The 21549-nt window shown below is 39.4% G+C and overlaps 1 protein-coding gene across 3 annotated transcripts in view; it reads right to left on the reverse strand.

Moving 5' to 3' along the window:
- Nucleotides 1-21549, reverse strand: part of LOC106580141 (EGF-like repeat and discoidin I-like domain-containing protein 3) — a 304272-nt gene that overhangs the window by 170506 nt on the left and 112217 nt on the right. For all 3 annotated transcript variants that reach the window (XM_014160860.2, XM_014160861.2, XM_014160859.2), the window contains one exon: nt 5186-5314. In XM_014160860.2, the coding sequence (XP_014016335.2) occupies nt 5186-5314 (129 nt within the window). The remainder of the gene's footprint in view (nt 1-5185; nt 5315-21549) is intronic.

Here is a 21549-nt window from a genome sequence, read left to right on the forward strand (position 1 = left end):
AAGCCTGATCACCACATTCTCCGACACTCATGCCTGCTGCGCGATGTGGATATTTCCCCAGAGATTGAAAGCAGTTCAGCATTTACAATTATGCACACACTCGCTGTGTAGCCTACTCCAAGTAGGCCAGAGTAGACTGATAAGACTGCTTTTATTCGGTGAACTGACATAGGGTACATACAGTACCACTTTAAGATTAAGACTACAATTAGAATGAATCAATAGAATAGAATGGCCCTCCATGTTCTTCATTCACATTTGGTAATTACATAATTATGCTTCTTTTGCTTACGCTCGCTCATCAACTCACCCGTTCTCCCCATCATACTTTAATTTATTTATTTCAGCTTTTGTTATACAGTACCAGTCAAATGTTTGGACACACCTACTCAATCAAGGGTTTTTCTTAATTTTTTACTATTTTCTATATTGTAGAATAATAGTGAAGACACGACAACACAATCTCCTTCTTGGTCAAATAGCCTTAGCACCCCCACACCATCACACCTCCTCCTCCATGCTTCACAGTGCAAACCACACATGCGGAGATCATCCGTTCACCTACTCTGCGTCTCACAAAGACACGGCAGTTGGAACCAAAAATCTAAAATTTGAACTCATCAGACCAAAGGACAGATTTCCACTGGTCTAATGTCCATTGCACATGTTTCTTGGCCCAAGCAAGTATTTTCTTCTTATCGGTGTCCTTTGGTAGTGGTTTCTTTGCAGCAATTTGACCATGAAGTCCTGATTCACGCAGTCTCCTCTGAACAGTTGATGTTGAGATGTCTCCATTACTTGAACTCTGGGCTGCAATTTCTCAGGCTGGTAACACTAATGAACTTATCCTCTGCAGCAGAGGTAACTCTGGGTCTTCCTTTCCTGTGGCTGTCCACATGAGAGCCAGTTTCATCATAGCTCTTGATGGTTTTTGACATTTTCCGGATTGACTTACCTTCATGTTTTAAAGTAATGATGGACTGTAGTTTCTTTTTACTAGTTTGAGCTGTTCTTGACATAATATGGACTTTTTTATTTTATCAAATAGGGATACCTTCTGTATACCATCCCTATACTGTCACAACACAACTGATTGGCTCAAACGCAATAAGAAGGAAAGACATTCCACAAATTAACTTTTAACCTTTTCATACGTGAGTTCCAAATATCTCTAATGGTCGCCCCAGCGTGAGTTGTTTTATGCACGTGACGTCAGAGTGCACTCACTGTTCCAAAATGTGATTATTGCTCATTATGTCACGGGCGTCGTAAGGAGTGGACCAAAATGCAGCGGATATATTGATCATCTTCTTTACTTTATTAAAGCGAAGACACTTAAACAATAAGGTGCACAGACTATACTAGGAACAACCACCCACAAACACAAGTGAAAACAAACACAACTAAATATGGCCTCCAATTAGAGACAACAAAAAACAGCTGCCTCTAATTGGAGGTCATTGACAAAACTATCATAGAAATAGAAAAGCTAGATAAACACATAGAAATGGATAACCTAGAGCATAAACCAAAAACCCCGAAACACACAAAACAAACACCCCCTGCCACGCCCTGACCAAACTACAATGACAAATAACCCCTTTTACTGGTCAGGATGTGACACATTAGGACAGTTAACACGCGCTGCCAGCTAATTATCTATAGGCTGTTTTTCAACTTGTCAATTTCCAATTATTTTCTAACAACAGTTTGAATTTAGGTGTGTTCCGCCTCCTCATTAATTCACATAGAAGTAGCCCATTTCAGCATTGTGGACAATTTATGTTTGAGGCTTTACTGAGCCGCACAAACTTCTCTCTTCGAGGAGAGCCCACGCACTTCACCAATGTTTGAGCAGATCAAGTATGCAGACAGTTGCGCAGTCCTGCACGATTTGGAACATTTTCAGGCTGGCGCTCGCATTGCCTTCCTTGTTGTTTTCCTTACAAATAATAATGTTGGACATGTGTGCATTCCTATTAACCTCTCTGGGCTAGGTGGCACCAAATCGTCCCACCTACGTAACAGCCAGTTGAATCCTGTGGCGCGATTTTCAAATACCTTAGAAATGCTATTACTTCAATTTCTCAAACATATGACTATTTTACAGCTATTTAAAGACAAGACTCTCGTTAATCTAACCACACTGTCCGATTTCAAAAAGGCTTTACAACGAAAGCAAAACATTACATTATGTCAGCAGAGTACCCAGCCAGAAATAATCAGACACCCATTTTTCAAGCTAGCATATAATGTCACATAAACCCAAACCACAGCTAAATGCAGCACTAACCTTTGATGATCTTCATCAGATGACAACCCTAGGACATTATGTTATACAATACATGCATGTTTTGTTCAATCAAGTTTATATTTATATCAAAAAACTGCTTTTTACATTAGCATGTGACGTTCAGAACTAGCATACCCCCCGCAAACTTCCGGGGAATTTACTAACAATTTACTAAATTACTCACGATAAACGTTCACAAAAAGCATAACAATTATTTTAAGAATTATAGATACAGAACTCCTCTATGCACTCGATATGTTCGATTTTAAAATAGCTTTTTGGTGAAAGCACATTTTGCAATATTCTAAGTACATAGCCCAGCCATCACGGGCTAGCTATTTAGACACCCAGCAAGTTTAGCCTTCACCAAAATCAGATTTACTATAACAAAAATGTTATTACCTTTGGTGTTCTTCGTCAGAATGCACTCCCAGGACTTCTACTTCATTAACAAATGTTGGTTTGGTCCCAAATAATCCATCGTTATATCCAAACAGCGGCGTTTTGTTAGTGCGTTCTAGACACTATCCGAAATGGTAAATCAGGGTTACGAGCATGGCGCATTTCGTGACAAAAAAATTATAAATATTCCATTACCGTACTTCGAAGCATGTCAACCGCTGTTTAAAATCAATTTTTATGCAATTTATCTCGTAAAAAAGCGATAATATTCCGACTGGGAATCTGCGTTTCGGTAAATAGAGGGAAAAAAAGAAAGACGGGGGGAACCAGTGCACGCGCCTAAGCCCACTGTCCCCTGATCGGCCACTTGACAAAGGCGATAATGTGTTTCAGCCTGGGGCTGGAATGACGACATTCAGCTTTTTCCCAGGCTCTGAGAGCCTATGGGAGCCGTGGGAAGTGTCACGTTACCGCAGAGATCCTTTGTTTTGGAAAGAGATGTCAAAGAAAGCCAATAAATGGTCAGACAGGCCAGTTCCTGTAAAGGAATCTCTCAGGTTTTTGCCTGCCATATGAGTTCTGTTATACTCACAGACACCATTCAAACAGTTTTAGAAACTTTAGGGTGTTTTCTATCCATATCTAATAAGTATATGCATATTCTAGTTACTAGGTAGCAGTAGTAACCAGATTAAATCGGGTATGTTTTTTATCCGGCGGTGTAAATACTGCCCCCTAGCCCATTATTTTCTGTATATCGTGTTGTCGTTTCTACTGTAGGCGCATGTCTGTTTAGAGCATCATGTATTTACAGTTTTATTCACGTGTTTTCAAGTTCTGGTGACAAATAATGCATTCTGGTTACTGCATAGATTTTGAATGCACACCCATGATGTGTGTAAAATACTTTTTGAATGTTGTACTGATTATAATTAGCTAATGCTAAGCTATTTGCCAGCTATGTGTGGCGCCATGTTTGTTGACATTATATAATGCATTCTAGGTGTCACGCAAACATCTGTCAGACCAAAGTGGTTATAATGAGGTGAAGGAATGGTTCACTCATCTTTTGGGTAAACTTCTGTAAGTGAATGAAGGGAAGTGAATGATCGTAGACAACACATCCCCTTCAACATGCATACTATAAACAGACCAAACTCATCTTGTCTCCTCTTATTATCTTTGGTTGATACAACAACAAAAAAACATGGCGGTGCGCACAAACTACCCATCGTCGGATTACTTTCGATTTCTAGAAAATGTTTTACTCAATTATTTCGGTCGATGGTGAGCTCATCCGTGATGTGATTAATTATAAATAGTAATTGCTATTAGCTCATTCATAATGTAGTTTCTGTCAGCCGAGAGTTATAAAAATATCACCTTCTTTGTTGGGTCAATCTTTCCTCAGTTAGCGCTAGGAGAAATGTAGCCTACATTTTGTTTGTTATTCTGTAGCTGTAGTTGCTGTAGTTTGCTGTAGTTTGTTATGCTGTAGCTACATCTGTGAATTTCTGAACATTGCATCCAAAAATAAACTGGTCACATTCTGGACATAACTTTCTGTGTTTTTGCAAAATATTTCAGTGAAAAAACAGTATGGCCAGCTCAAATGCTGATTATTGCGTCAATCAAAACTGGACGTTCTAAATAAGTGTTCTAATCACACTGGTTTGAGCGTATGCTCCTGGGACCACTGTAGAATGATCACACCCGTTTGTTGGTATGTGTAAAAAGGTTGACAAGGCACACCTGTTAATTGAAATGCATTCCAGGTGACTACCTCATGAAGCTGGTTGAGAGAACGCCAAGAGTGTGCAAAGCTGTCATCAAGGCAAAGGGTGGCTACTTTGAAGAATCTCAAATATAAAATATATTTTGATATGTTTAACACTTTTTTGGTTACTACATAATTCCATATGTGTTATTTCATAGATTTGACATCTTCACTATTATTCTGCAATGTAGAAAATAGTAAAAATAAAGAAAAACCCTTGAATGAGTAGGTGTTTCCAAACTTTTGACTGGTACTGTATGTGTGCAATTAGTTTTGGTTCAGTTTTGAGGCAATTGTTGGGGGATTATCAACTGGTCTCTGCACTTTAAACTGTCGTAAGAAGGAGTGGAGCAGGCCCTACTTTTGGGAGAAGGCGGCGCAACGGGGAAAACCATTCAAAGAAATGACATGCCCCCTGAAACTGGTTTTAACTCCAGTTCTGTTTGCAATATTAAGATTCTAACAATGGCAGTGTGTTATATAGACTTATTTAGGAAAAGTCAAGGACAGAGGGGAGTGTGAGTTAAAAATCATGAGCAGTCAAAATGACTGCTTTAGTGGTTCTAGTATTAACCAGTGGCAAGTATTTTTTTGAAGGGCAGAATGTGTATGTTTCTCTAAGATCTCTACTTTTCTCTTTCTTTATTTGACTTTCTTTCCTAGAAATGTTATCAGGGGTATCTATGAAGTATAATGATGATCATCCAACTTACTGTGTTGGCAGTGGATCCCGTTGAAGCCGGTAGGGCACTTGCAGACGTAACCTATGAACGTGTCGCCTCTGTAGGTTTCACTGATTTCACATATTCCTCTGTTGTGGCATGGGTTCGGATGGCAAGGTCCTGAGTGTAGAACAAAACAAATGGAAGGAGACAAAACAGGGTCAACATTGTCAAATGGTGGTTTGTCATTATAAGAAGTTAGATTTTTTACAACCAAATCTCTATTTCTGATGTAAATGGCATGTTATAGAAGGGTCCTGAAGCCATGTAGCATGCTTCTGTCTATAACATGAGCTGCTCAGTATGTGTAGATAATCCTTGCCACCGCAGATTTTTTGAAAGATATAACGTTAGCCATGGAGAACTGCAAAAGTGTTGCTATCGCTCTCAACAACATTGTTGCTCTGAATTTTGCAGACGTAATCAACAAAGATCAGTGGGAAAAAGTTGTGATGGACTGCACACAGTCAGTGTGAACTGGTGTGACTTGACACAAAAGGCCAAATAAGCATTCACCCATGAATACGGGTAAGAGTCTAGCTACATTATCAGATATTATACATTTCTAATTTTGTAAGAAGTTGTTTTTATTGCAAGTTAAAGCGTACTGTTAGCAAGCTAGAACATGTTAGCTTGCTGGCTCGCTAGCTAACATTACGTGTACACATATACGTAGTAATATGATTTTCCATTTGTATTGCTATTTTTAGCCTAATGTTAGCTAGCTAGCTAACATTGAACCTAGTTGGTTAGCTTTAACTACCTGCAGATTCATACTACAAATTAATTTAATGCATGCTGGCTAGTTGTGACAACCCATTTGTACTGTAGCTACAGTGAGGGAAAAAAGTATTTGATGCCCTGCTGATTTTGTACGTTTGCCCACTGACAAATAAATGATCAGTCTATAATTTTAATGGTAGGTTTATTTGAACAGTGAGAGACAGAATAACAACAAAAAAATCCAGAAAAACGCATGTCAAAAATGTTCTAAAATGATTTGCATTTTAATGATGGAAATAAGTATTTGACCCCTCTGCAAAACATGACTTAGTACTTGGTGGCAAAACCCTTGTTGGCAATCACAGAGGTCAGACGTTTCTTGTAGTTGGCCACCAGGTTTGCACACATCTCAGGAGGGATTTTGTCCCACTCCTCTTTGCAGATCTTCTCCAAGTCATTAAGGTTTCGAGGCTGACGTTTAGCAACTCGAACCTTCAGCTCCCTCCACAGATTTTCAATGAGATTAAGGTCTGGAGACTGGGTAGGCCACTCCAGGACCTTAATGTGCTTCTTCTTGAGCCACTCCTTTGTTGCCTTGGCCGTGTGTTTTGGGTCATTGTCATGCTGGAATACCCATCCACGACCCATTTTCAATGCTCTGGCTGAGGGAAGGAGGTTCTCCCCCAAGATTTGACGGCACATGGCCCCGTCCATCGTCCCTTTGATGCGGTGAAGTTGTCCTGTCCCCTTAGCAGAAAAACACCCCCAAAGCATAATGTTTCCACCTAGATGTTTAACGGTGGGGATGGTGTACTTGGGGTCATAGGCAGCAGTCCTCCTCCTCCAAACACGGCAAGTTGAGCTGATGCCAAAGAGCTCCATTTTGGTCTCATCTGACCACAACACTTTCACCAGTTGTCCTCTGAATCATTCAGATGTTCATTGGCAAACTTCAGACAGGCATGTATATGTGCTTTCTTGAGCAGGGGGACCTTGCGGGCGCTGCAGGATTTCAGTCCTTCACGGCGTAGTGTGTTACCAATTGTTTTCTTGGTGAATATGGTCCCAGCTGCCTTGAGATCATTGACAAGATCCTCCCGTGTAGTTCTGAGCTGATTCCTCACTGTTCTCATGATCATTGCAACTCCACGAGGTGAGATCTTGCATGGAGCCCCAGGCCGAGGGAGATTGACAGTTATTTTGTGTTTCTTCCATTTGCGAATAATCGCACCAACTGTTGTCACCTTCTCACCAAGCTGCTTGGCGATGGTCTTGTAGCCCATTCCAGCCTTGAGTAGGTCTACAATCTTGTCCCTGACATCCTTGGAGAGCTCTTTGGTCTTTGCCATGGTGGAGAGTTTGGAATCTGATTGATTGCTTTTGTGGACATGTGTCTTTTATACAGGTAACAAGCTGAGATTAGGAGTTCTCCCTTTAAGAGTGTGCTCCTAATCTCAGCTCGTTACCTGTATAAAAGACACCTGTGAGCCAGAAATCTTTCTGATTGAGAGGGGGTCAAATACTTATTTCCCTCATTAAAATGCAAATCAATTTATAACATTTTTGACATGCGTTTTTCTGGATTTTTTGTTGTTGTTATTCTGTCTCTCACTGGTCAAATAAACCTTCCATTAAATTTATAGACTGATCATTTCTTTGTCAGTGGGCAAATGTACAAAATCAGCAGGGGATCAAATACTTTTTTCCCCTCACTGTATAGGCTGGAAATATGGTTCATCATATAGCTAGCTAGCTACATGTCTTAACAAAAGACTCCACTTCTCCAGATGATTACATAACCCATCAGATTGGCCAGGTATGTCTGAGTGTGATTACGGCCATATATTGTATTTCATCAACATGTGTACATGTCTAGACAATAGTGACCCATCCACTTAGTTAGATATGGCTTGGGGTGGTCATAGCATTTTGCTACTCTGCAAATGTGCAAGTTACCATTTCATTGTACTGTTTACACCTTCTGTATCCTGTGCACGTGACAAACAAACTTAGATTTTATTTGTTATAGTGTGTGTTTACCAGAGACGTCAATGTGAATAACAGCATGATCTGCCCCAAAGTCAGAATAGGATATAGGCCGAGGACTAGATAAAGTGTATTTTTTACAACCACTTTTGCTACTACTTTCAGCACTTAAGTCTAGAAATCGTTGGTTGTTTTTACACTACCTTACTCTGTTTAGCACATGGCCTCACATGTGAATCATTAAAGAGAAGGGTGGGGCTTAAGAGGCTGTGAACGATGCTGAATGGGTCAAGACAAAGAAGAGCTCTCCAGTCGGTGTTCCAAAACAATCAAGGACCATGTTCTCAAAAGTGGTGTTACAAGTTGATCAATTTTCAAAGCAGAATTACTTAACCATTGTTCCTCAACTGCAGTGTATGACAAACCATTTTGTAGCTCTAAGTCTGTACTTTTATCCAATGTAAAAAACACATTTTCAAATGTTGCTACATAAGACCTGAATTGAGGTGATGGGCCACAAATGTGAAACCAGTCATAGGGCAGCAAACTGAAGCAAATTAAATAAACTTTTATTTGTTACATGTGCCGAACACAACAGGTGTAGACCTTGTTGTGAAATGCTTACTTACAAGCCCTTAATCAACAATGCAGTTCAAGAATTAGAGTTAAGAAAATATTTACTAAATAAACTAAAGTAAAAACTAAAAAGTAAGACAATAAAGTTACATAACAATAATGAGGCTATATACAGGGGGTACCGGTACCGAGTCAATGTGTGGGGATACAGGCTAGTCGAGGTAGTTTGTAGGTTGGAGTAAAGTGACTATGCATAGATAATAAACATTGAGTAGCAGTAGTGTAAAAACAAAGGGGGGTCAATGTAACTAGTCCAGGTGGCCATTTGATTAATTGTTCAGCAGTCTTATAGCTTGAGGGTAGAAGCTGTTCAGGAGCCTTTTGGACATAGACTTGGCGCTCCGGTACCGCTTGCCGTGCGGTAGCAGAGAGAACAGTCTATGATTTGGGTAACTGGAGTCTTTGACAATATTTTGGGCCTTCCTCTGACACCACCTAGTATATAGGTCCTGGATGGCAGGAAGATTGGCCTCAATAATGTATTGGGCCATACACACTACCCTCTGTAGCGCCTTACGGTCGGATGCCGAGCAGTTTCCATACCAGGCAGTGAGGCAACCAATCAGGATGCTCTCGATGGTGCAGCTGTGGAACTTTTTGAGGATCTGGGAACGCATGCCAAATCTTTTCAGTCTCCTGAGGGGGACAAGGTGTTGTCGTGCCCTCTTCACGACTGTCTTGGTGTGTTCAGACCATGATAGTTTGTTGGTGATGTGGACACCAAATAACTTGAAACTCTCGACCCGCTCCACTACAGCCCTGTCGATGTTAATGGGGGCCTGTTCGGCCCTCCTTTTCCTGTAGTCCACTATCATATCCTTTTTCTTGCTCACATTGAGGGAGAGGTTGTTGTCCTGGCACCACACTGCCAGGTCTCTGACCTCCTCCCTATAGGCTGTCTCATCTTTGTTGGTGATCAGGCCTACCACTGTTGTGTCGTCAGCAAACTTAATGATTGTGTTGGAGTCGTGCTTGGCCATGCAGTCATGGGTGAACAAGGAGTACAGGAGGGGACTAAGCATGCATCCCTGAGGGGCCCTGGTTTTGAGGATCAGCATGGCAGATGTGTTGTTGTCTACCCTTACCACCTGGTGGCGGCCCATCAGGAAGTCCAAGATCCAGTTGCAGAAGGATGACAGGTAGGATATGTGTTCCCACAGTTAAGTATATGAAATTATGTGCCGTTATGCAGAATTTAAACTGTTTGGCCTAATAATTTGCAAGGATTAATCTTGGAGACACAAGCCAAATGAGATGACAAGCCAAATCTGTGCAGTCTGGCTAAATTTAACCTTTGCACTGTATAAAGTTTTAAATTCAGCCCAGATTTCTCTTCTTAATTTTTTTTGTATAATGTTAAATATGAATTAATATTGATCCTAAGGGTGCAAGTAATAGTGGGAATATTTAACATATTACAAGATGTTCAATAATCTTGGACATGTACTGTCACCCACTTAATGGAATCATCATGGAACGCAGACCAAGCCTGGCAGTTTAATCCTGGAGCCTGGCATATAGTTTACTACGACTGGACCTTTGCGATATCAGTTCCATGATCAGCAAGGATTAGGCAGTGGTGGAAAAGTGCCCAATTGTCATACTTAAAAAAGAAAAGATACCTTAATAGAAAATGACTCAAGTAAAAGTGAAAGTCACCCAGTGAAATACTACTTGGGTAAAAGTCTAAAAGAATGTGGTTTAAAATATACCTAGGTTTCAATAGTAAATGTAATTTCTAAAAATAATATAAAGTATAAATAATTTCAAATTCCTTATATTATGCAAACCAGACGGCACCATTTTCTTATTTTTTTAATTTACTGTTAGATAGGTGGCAAACTCCACCACTCAAACATAATTTATAAACGAAGAATGTGTGTTTAGTGAGTCCACCAGATCATCAGTAGGGATGACCAGGGATGTTCTCTTGATAAGTGTGTGAGTTGGACCATTTTCTTGTTCTGCTAAGTATTCAAAATGTATCAAGTACTTTTGGGTGACAGGGAAAATGTAAAAAGTACATTATTTTCTTTAGGAATGTAGTGAAGTAAAAGTACAATGTGTCAAAAATATAAATAGTAAAGTAAAGTAGAGATACCCCAAAACACTATGGACAGGAGTTCTGCTAGCCTAACCCCTCACCAACAGCCAATGTAATAGCAGGGCGCGAAATACAAAACAGCAAAAATCTCATAATTCAATTTTCTCAAACAATCAACTATTTTACACCATTTTAAAGATAAACTTCTCGTTAATCCAACCACATTATCCGATTTCAAAAAGGCTGTGTGGCGAAAGCATAACATTAGATTATGTTAGGACATCAACTTGACAAGAAAAACCACACAGCCATTTTCCAAGCAAGGAGAGGCATCACAAAAACCAGAAATACAGCTAAAATGAATCACTAACCTTTGACGATCTTCATCAGATGACACTCCCAGGACTCAATGTTACACAATACATGTATGTTTTGTTCGATAAAGTTCATAATTATATCCAAAAACCCCATTTTACATTGGCGCGTGATGTTCAGAAAATGTATTGCCTCTAAAACTTACGCTGAATGAGCACATCAATTTACAAAAATACTCATCATAAACGTTGATAAACTTTACAACAGTTATTGAAAGAATTATAGATTCACTTCTCCTTAATGCATCCGCTGTGTCAGATTTCAAAATAGCTTTACGGCGAGAGCATATTGTTCAATATTCTGAGTACAGAACTCAGCCATCAAAGCAAGCTATACAGTTACCCGCCAAGTTCTGGAGTCAACTAAACTCAGAAATAGTATTATAAATCTTCACTTACCTTTGCTGATCTTCGTCGGAATGCACTCCCAGGACTTCCACTTCCACAAGAAATGTTTGTTTTGTTCGATAAACTCCATATTTATGTCCAAATACCTCCTTTTGTTTGCGCGTTCAGATCACTATCCAAAGGCAAAATGCGCAAGCGCAAAACCAGAGACGAAATGTCAAAATGTTCCATTACCATTCGTAGAAACATGTCAAACGATGTTTACAATCAATCCTTACGTTCTTTTTAACATAAATATTCAATAATATTCCAACCGGACAATAGCGTATTCATTACAGAGGAAAAAGTAGGAACGGCGCACCTGTGTGCTCACGCAGTAAACAACTCCTTGGTCTCAGGCAGTCCACTGGTTTAGACAGCTCTTATTCTCTGCCCAGTAACAGTAGAAGCATGAAACAAGGTTCTATAGACTGTTGACATCTAGTGGAAGCCTTAGGAAGTGCAATATCACCCCACAGACACTGTAGTTTGGATAGGGATTAGATAGAATAACTACAACCCTCAGATTTCCCACTTCCTGGTTGGATTTTTCTCAGGTTTTTGCCTGCCATATGAGTTCTGTTATACTCACAGACATCGTTCAAACAGTTTTAGAAACTTTAGAGTGTTTTCTATCCAAATCTACTAATAATATGCTAATATTTGACTCTGGGCCCGAGTAGCAGGCAGTTTACTCTGGGCACGCTTTTCTTCCGAACGTGAAAATACTGCCCCCTATTCCTAACACATTTTAAGTAATACTTTAAAGTATTTTTAATTAACTACTTTACATCACTGGGATTAGGGTGTATTTATAGGACTATTGGTCAACCTTTACTATTACAGGTTTCTCCCCTTCCAATATTTAATGGATTGAACTACTGAATGGCAACCTTCAGGATTAATCAAACCAATGTATTTTTTATTCAACAATGTATTTAGTGTGAAAAAGTTCTCCAAAGCAATTTTTTTATGATTCCTAAATGTGTTCCTAAATAAGAAACAATCTACAAGATCAGATACTTTTTTATGAAACGGTTTGGAGCCTGACGGCCTGCGTGTATTGTGCTCCAGTCCTACCTTTCATAATCAGCAACATACAGGAGGACATGGAAAGCATATCAACTCCCGTAGAGATGGTAGTACGGTCAACGTAAGCAAACTAATTTATGTTCCTCTAACTCCCCTGAATACCACTGTTGATACGACAGCTATTGTCAGCAGTAATCATGTGCCTATAAACCTGAATTACACTCTTAGCACTGAGACAGTTTTTCCTAGTAGGAAGCCCACTGTGAGAAGTTCACCCTGCACATCAGCTCAAATGTAAATATCACTGTCATGTGTACCTCTGATAAGCTTCCCAGTAAATTATATAAAGGATAATAGTAAAAAGCTTTGGAGCACCTTAAATGAAATTTTAGGCAAAAAGCTAACTCTGCTCCATCCTTCATTGAATCAGATGCCTCTTTCATCAAAAAACCTTCTGATATTGCCAAATACTTTAATGTTGTTTTCATTGGCAAGATTAGCAAATTTAAACATGACAAAAAAAATAACTGTGAACCTTCATGTGTGCATACATTATCATATTGTTATGAGAGACACATGTAGTGGGCAGTAATTCTGTATATTACAGATACTTCACATGCGACTCGTAATACGACTACACAATTATCCTATTAAAATGTTTATCTGACTCCATAAAGATTATTTAGCAATATGCAAGAACGCCATTGTTGAGTTACAGTAATAGGCAATGAAGAAATGTCTGAAAATGAAATTCTAAATACAAGTGTGTTTAATTATTTTCTAAAATGAATGGATTCACAAACAAGGCATAAAGCTTAAATTACAAGGCAATACTGAGATTAACAAAGCATTTTTCTGAGCATGATCAGAGAGAGATCATCGCCTGAAAGGCCTTGCTCAAAAAAAGAAAAAAGAAAGAGAGAGTGTATCTCACCACAGTAGGAAACAAAAAAATAAAGAACAATGAATCTAAGACCCTTTAATAAGCATCTGAGTTGTTTGGATTGTTGTTGTTGACCATTAGTATTGCTGTAAAGTTAGCTTCCAATCAGATATCAGAAGAGGTGAAAAAATATATTGTTGTCTTTCAATAATGACAAACCACCTGGTACTTGGAAGGAAAATTACTGTGGACGGTAGCGTACTATATTGCAACTCCTATTTGCCATCTCTTCAATCTAAGCCTATAGAAAAGTTTATGCCCTCAGGCCTGAAGGGAAACAAAAGTAATTCCGCTACCCAAGATTAGCAAAGCTCCCTTCACTGGTTCAAACAGCCGACCAATCAGCCTGCTATCGATCATCAGTAAACTTTTATGTATAAAAAATGGTTTGACCAGATAATATGCTAGTTCACATTAAACAAATTAGCAATTGACTTTCAGCATGCTAACAGGGAAGGGCTCTCAACATGTACGGCACTGACACAAATGACAGATGATTGGCTGAAAGAAATTTATAGTAAGAAGATTGTGGGAGCTATTTTGTTTGACTTCAGTGCAGCTTTTGACATGATCGATCATAGTCTGCTGCTGAAAATGTGAACACTCTCTGTGTGTTATGGCTTTACATCCTCTGGCATATCGTGGATCGAGATTAACCTATACAATAGACCCGGACCCAATTTTCCATGCATGAAAATGAAGCAGTGTTATGCAATGTTACGTATATCGGGCAAAAAGGGGTGCAAACCACACAATTTCAACAATATTATTTCATATAAACATTCATCATGAAAGCTAACTCAATATTTCTGAAACCCAAGTTAAAAAAGCAGCATCATATACATTATATTGCACACGCATTTTATCTTCATTGTGTCATTATTTTAGCATTTCTGCATTGCAAAGATTCCACGCATTCCATGTATGAAATACAGTCAGCCAGAGTATACACACAGTGCCTACTCCATGCAAATATTAACACACAAAATTTAGTCAGGCATCTCTGGACATCTAATACGTATTTAGCATGTGTTGCATTTCAGAAACTCACCTTTGTGACAATGTACAAGACTGTTTTGGAGAAGCATAACTGCAGTGTTGACAAGCTGCAAAGGTATGCCATTTAGACTGACAATTTCTGTTTTGGTAATTACAGTATAAAGATTGGGCACCAGTTGGTGGCAAAAGTGTTTATTAGGATCTCATCTAGAAGAAAGTGGAAAGTAGTGTCATTTTATGTTTTGATCACATACAGATACATTACTAGGTGTTTAAAGACATATATGTGACATTGGACGTGAAGTGGTTAATGAAAGCCTCTCTAACTTAACCTGTTATGGATAGGGGGCAGTATTTTCACAGCCGGATAAAAAACGTACCCGATTTAATCTGATTATTACTCCTGCCCAGAAACTAGAATATGCATATAATTATTAGCTTTGGATAGAAAACACTCCAAAGTTTCTAAAACTGTTTGAATGGTGTCTGTGAGTATAACAGAACTCATTTGGCAGGCCAAAACCTGAGAAGATTCTGTACAGGAAGTACCCTGTCTGACCATTTCTTGGCCTTCTTTGCCATCTCTATCCATTACAGAGGATCTCTGCTGTGATGTGACACTTCCTACGGCTCCCATGGGTTCTCAGAAGGTGGCAAAAAGCTGAATCGTGGCTTTGCAGGCTCTGGTTGAAACAAAGTAGCGCGTTTGGGTAGTGGCTGGTTACAGTACTGTGAGACTCAGGCGCGTGCCCGCGTCGACAGAATGCTTTGTTTTCTTTCCTCTGTTTACCTAAACGCAGATTCCCGGTCGGAATATTATCGCTTTTTTACGAGAAAAATGGCATAAAAATAGATTTTAAACAGCGGTTGACATGCTTCGAAGTACGGTAATGGAATATTTAGAAATCTTTTGTCACGAATTGCGCCATGCTCGTCACCCTTATTTACACTTCGGATAGTGTCTAGAACGCACGAACAAAACGCCGCTATTTGGATATAACGATGGATTATTTTGGACCAAACCAACATTTGTTATTGAAGTAGCAGTCCTGGGAGTGCATTCTGACGAAGACAACAAAGGTAATCAAACTTTTGTAATAGTAAATTGGAGTTTGGTCAGGGCTAAACTTGGTCGGTGTCTAAATGGCTAGCCGTGATGGCTGGGCTATCTACTGAGAATACTGCAAAATGTGCTTTCACCGAAAAGCTATTTTAAAATCGGACATATCGAGTGCATAGAGGAGATCTGTATCTATAATTCTTAAAATAATTGTTATGTTTTTTGTGAACGTTTATCGTGAGTAATTTAGTAAATTCACCGGATGTTTGCGGGGGGTATGCTAGTTCTGAACGTCACATGCTAATGTAAAAAAGCTGTTTTTTGATATAAATATGAACTTGATTGAACAAAACATGCATGCATTGTATAACATAATGTCCTAGGGTTGTCATCTGATGAAGATCATCAAAGGTTAGTGCTGCATTTAGCTGTGGTTTTGTTTTTTGTGACATTATATGCTAGCTTGAAAATGGGTGTCTGATTATTTCTGGCTGGGTACTCTGCTGACATAATGTAATGTTTTGCTTTCGCTGTAAAGCCTTTTTGAAATCGGACAGTGTGGTTAGATTAACGAGAGTCTTGTCTTTAAAATGCTGTAAAATAGTCATATGTTTGAAAAATGGAAGTTTTCGGATTTTAGAGGAGTTTGTATTTCGCGCCACGCCCATCATTGGATATTGGAGCAGGTGTTCCGCTAGCGGAACGTCTAGATGTAAGAGGATAAACCAGGTAGAGTTTGGTATACCTCAAGGTAGCTGTCTTAGCCCTTACATTTGTATATTTTTTAGTAATGAACTTTCCTATAGCCTTGAGTAAAGCCCGTGTGTCTATGTGCACTTATGACTGAACATAGTACATCTCAGCTACCACAGTAGTGAAATCACTGGAACACTTAACAAAGAGTTGCAGTCAGTTTTAGAATTGGTGGCTAGTAAATATTGGTGGCTAGCTAAATATACAATATATAAAAAAATAAAAGCATTGTATTTAGGACAAATCATTCGCTAAACTTTAAACCTCATCTAAATATTGTAATAATAATGTGGCAATTGAGCAAGTTGAGGAGACTAAACTGCTTGATGTAACCCTAGAATGCGTGAATGCTTGCCTGGATTTCTTGAATCAGAAATGGACTGAACTGAATTGTTATTCTGATCTGTCCTTTCTCGAGGTAATGGTAGAGATAGTATCTACATGCATGGGAAAGATAATTTGACCAATTGGTGTGGACCTCAAAACCCCCTCTAACCGGCTGAAGAAATGGCGTTCACTACGGCCCTGTCATGCACCACTTCTATCGAGAGACCTGAGTCTGAGCCAGCAACCGGTGTACAGCATCCAGTTGAAGTTATCAACTGCCTTTTTCTCTCAGGAGTGAAACAGAAGTCCACGTGGAGTGAGCATGGAGAGAGATCTGTTCCAAAACTTCTCTTATATTGCTGGTATACTGGTTGGCAAATGGACAAGATATTTCTGTACTTCATTTTCAATAAATCAGAATAGTTTTTTTTCTTCTAAAAACATGTTTTCACTTTGTCATTGTGGGGTACTGTGTGTAGATGAGTGAATAACTAAAAGGGTATGAATACTTTCTGAAGGCACTGTATATAAAACCAAATCATGTTTTTTACTGCGCTGGGCCTTTAAAAATGCAACATTTTCTCTACACTACATGGCAAAATGTGTAGAATTGCAATTCTCTCCGCTGTCAAGTGGGCCATTAAAATGTTGTCTTGCAAGGTGGGAGGCCCCCCAACCAAATATTGCTTAGGGCCACCAAAAGGCTAGAGCTGGCCCTGCCACGACATCATCTAAATCCAGGGGAGAATTAGCCTTTAGAATGAACAGAGCCTAGCTTATTACTATGTGTTGCTTGCAGTGGCCCGCCATTGGATATGAATTTCAAATGAGGGTAACACAGTCAAGCCCATTCCGCCTCGGCCCTGTATCAGTAATAATGAGACTGGTGGCTAATTAGTTGAACAGAGGAAATTATAATAGCTCTCACAAAGGCCCCGCTCTCTGAGGGGGAGAGGGTGACAGGTGTCACAACTGTTTTGACGTGACGATCTATAACGGCACAAAGGAACACTGACAGCCTCTCTAATAGAGAATGCATCCCTTCTCAAAGTGCAGCCACATCGGAGAGAAAGCGGTAAAGAGAGAGAGAGTGAGAGAGGGAGGGAGAGAAAAGTGGCTGTCTATATTTGCACAGGGTCCTTTGAGACGTCAACCTGATGAAACAGTCTTTGTCCTACGACGTTGTTCTCTTTGCTGTTGGTGTGTGTGTTGATAAGAGGTTGGGGGCTTTGCTGTGTAAATGTCAGCTGCTGTAGTCTTGTATGAGCTAGCCCATGGTCCGTGATTGATGTGGGCCACATTACGGCCTGCGCTGGCGCCACAATTTCCTTTCGGGCTGCAAAGAGAGCCCAATCAATCAACGGTGAAAACCTGACCAGTGGTTAAACAGACAAAAGTGTCCTGTTTCCTCTTAGATCAATCACCAAAGGTTGACATTTTCGGTGTGTCGGGTACAGTAAAGCCCCTAAATCCTACAGTGCAGATTTTTAGCTCATTCCAATGCCGAAGGGATTGTATATTTACAAAGTTAAATTTCATTTGGCCGCGTACATAAACCACGTACATTAAATACTGCAATCTAAACACTTCAGTCAACTCATACAGACCATGCACCATTAAGCTGAATAACGGTATTTGAGTGTAGGCATTTTGCCGTACATGATTATGTAAGAGGGATTTTCTTCTGTGGTTGTTCTTGATATTGTATTATTCTCACCAGTTGTCACCGTTATAGTGCAATTCATGTATTGTTGAATGTTGTGTTGTGTAGTGTAGTGGCTTTGTTGGCATGTATGCCACATTTTTATTTTATTTACATGCAACAAAAAAAATCACAAATATAGTGCACTGGGCCTTTACTAGTCCTGTATTAGCGGACCGATATAGCCATCTGTTGTGCAGGAAAAGCATTTTTTTTCAGCATCACCGCATAGTCAATTTACAGACATAAGTAATTTACAGACATAAGCAATACAATGTAATTTGTGTCTTTGCCACGTGCATGCATTCATGGCTGGTAAATTAAGATTTTCCAATAGAGAGCATCTGCTCAATACGTATACTTGGTGAGCTGGTAGAGGGATATAACGTTGCCCTGATTATGTCACTTCCTTTTATTTAACACTGTTTCTTCAGCCATTTGATTTCCCTGGTTTACAAGCTCATGGTTACTGCACCCACCCTTTACAGTGCACTCTGATAGCAACTGGCATGGATCCACAAAGGGACAGCAGCCTTCTCAGCAGGCTACATCCCTTGATGTTTTTAGTAAGTCCTTTCCTCTTTACCTTTCTATTTTTATGTGTTCTTGCACCCTGTCATGACAAAATGGATCAGACGCATTGACATTTGACAATGACAGCCAAATGCACTTCCAAAATCAGACAGTATAAAGGATCATCAAAGACGTAAGATGGAATGGTTTGAGACTCCGGCATGTCAAATATATCTCCCAGGGGGGTCAAGACAAAGTTCACCTCTCAAGATGTTGACAGAAGAGGAAGAGAAGGGAAGAGCAGTAAGATCAGACTAAATGCCATGGAAAGTACTTCCTGTTCTGACAATCTGAGCCAATCAGACCAAATAAGGCCTGAGCCAATCAGGTGAACTGTTCCAGACTGGGGTGGTCAACGAAAGTTCGCTGGCATAGGTCTCTCCATAAGATAGTAAGGCATTCACTGATTTACTTATTATTGGCAATTCATTAGTCTTGTTTTCCCAGCTCGTGATGGAATGGAACGAAGCCTGTGCTTCATTCGACAAAGATTTTGTGAACGAGTCAAACTCATATGACTACATGGAAATCCATCAAGCACATTTCTCAAACGAAGGAATGTACGGGAAGAAAAGCAACAACAAAGAGACAGGTAGATCCATATACCGTTTTTTGTGGAATTCGGAGGAAAATTATGTGGCAGGTGGCGGCATGGTAGGCACAACTCGTCCCATGAATATATCTTAACATCTAAGAATTTAGCTTCTGGATAACATTCTGGATAACATAGAAAACTTTTTATAGATCCTAATTTTGATATGTTTGAAAATCAATCAAGTAAATCAAAGTGACCAAGACGGATTATTGCATCCAATGAAAAACAGAGGAGAAATGTCCTTCCAAACAATCAAACAAAACAATGGAAGAGGAGGTGGTTACAACAATGTCTAAAAAGGACAATGCATTGCTGGCAAGCATGAACATACAGCTAAAAAAGCTTGATCTATTGCTCGGAGTTGAGGTCCTCAAGGTAAGACTGGATTACAGCAACAAAATAATGGAAGAAATTACGTCTGAAAACCAAAGTTTGAAAGCGACAGTAGACTACCTACAATCAACGAGTGATAACACAAAAATTAAAGTGGAGCTATTTAAAATGCAGAAGCATGAGAAAAAAATATTGTCATTATAGGAGTTAAAGAGAATGAAAATGAGAACTATCTGGCAACTGAAGAAAAGTTGAAGGATTTCATGAAACATAATCTTAAAATGACCAACGAACAGGTAGATAAGATTGATTTCCAAAGGGCGCATCATTTTGGCCGAAGGGGTCCCTAGAACCCCATTGTTGCTAGACTGTCGCATTACAAGATGAAGGTGACTGTGTAGAAAAGGGGTAGGGAGTTGAAGGGCACACCATTCTCTATCAACAAACAACTCCCCTATGAAATAGTAGAGAGATGACGTATCCTTTGTCCCATTTTCAAAAACATAGAGCAGAGAACCAGAATTTGCCCTTAGTATTAGATAAGCTGTACATAAAAAAAAACAGCTCTTCAGTAACTCAAAGGTTACTGTGGCTGTGAGTGATTCTGGCTTGCTAAGCTTGTTCCCAATACACAGCATTATGCCACACTACACATTACCACTCTTTTTCTTTTTTATTATCATCAACTTTTTGAAAATAACTGTTGTACCCTTTTGGCTCCATCAGGCTACTAGGCCTCGAACCATACATAACGGGCGAGGTGCCTTTACAGTCCTATAAACTCTTTTTGACTGCATCTGGACTCTTGAACTATGCAAACGAAAACAAGTGATTATTGGCAGACTGTTTTACATGATTGCACTGGCATTAAAATGTTAAATGAATGGTTTGGTATTTAGACCTATTCTTCTTTTTGATCTAAGATGAATGTATGGAAGTGTCAGTCTACTCTTGCTCCTCCCCTCCAGCGTTCGACGTCGCCGGTTTACTAACCTCCAGTCCTGCCACCTGCACCTCATCATCAGGCACACCTGAGCCTTTTAACTTCCCTGATTACTCCCTCTATATATAGCACTATGTTGTTATTTCCCATCAGGCATTTCTGTCTCTATTTCTATGTTAAGACACATTCCTTGTTTTTGTATCGTTACGTGGTTGTTTATATTAAACTCCCCAACTGCACCTGCTTCCTGACTCCCTGCGTCTCCGTTACATACTCTCCTAGCGGATGTGAATCAGAACTAATAGTATTAATAGAGATAATTATTGACTAGTTTAACAAGGTTACGATAAGATATAACGTGTAAAGGATTCAATATTGCTCCAATGCACATCGACAATCGGTTAGGCCTATGGTCGCCAGGGTTGGTTGAATCCACCTGCTCGCGGCTGGTAAATTAACACTCGTTCAATCTAATGGTAGGTTAAATTAAGTTGGTAAAGCCAACAGTAACTGGTTTAAGAAAGTACATATTAAACTAGTACTTTTCCATGGGGTCAGACATCTTTTTTAATGATATTATGAATAGGTAAGATGGAGTTATGTCACATGTGCAGTTAACAAACATAATGTATAAGGAAATGTTTGCTCTATCCAAAATTACAACCAACTGACTGCAGCATTACCGCAAAAATAGAGGAGGCAAGTGGGATAAGGTAGGGAAGTTGTTTGTTTGCCCTTTATTATTAAATACCAAAATTGGCAACAACCAAAAAATGTCATACATTTTTTTTTAATCAGTTTTAAAAAAAACTCAATGTTGACGGCAGCACTATACAGGTTGGAAAATATATGGGATTACATTTTTGATGTGCTGATTCCGTGGCACATGGTTTATGAACTTATACGCAAAACAGAGCTTGATTCAAAACGTTGAGTTTTTCTATT

Source organism: Salmo salar, chromosome ssa20 (genome assembly GCF_905237065.1).
Source record: "Salmo salar chromosome ssa20, Ssal_v3.1, whole genome shotgun sequence".
Lineage (NCBI taxonomy): Eukaryota > Metazoa > Chordata > Actinopteri > Salmoniformes > Salmonidae > Salmo > Salmo salar.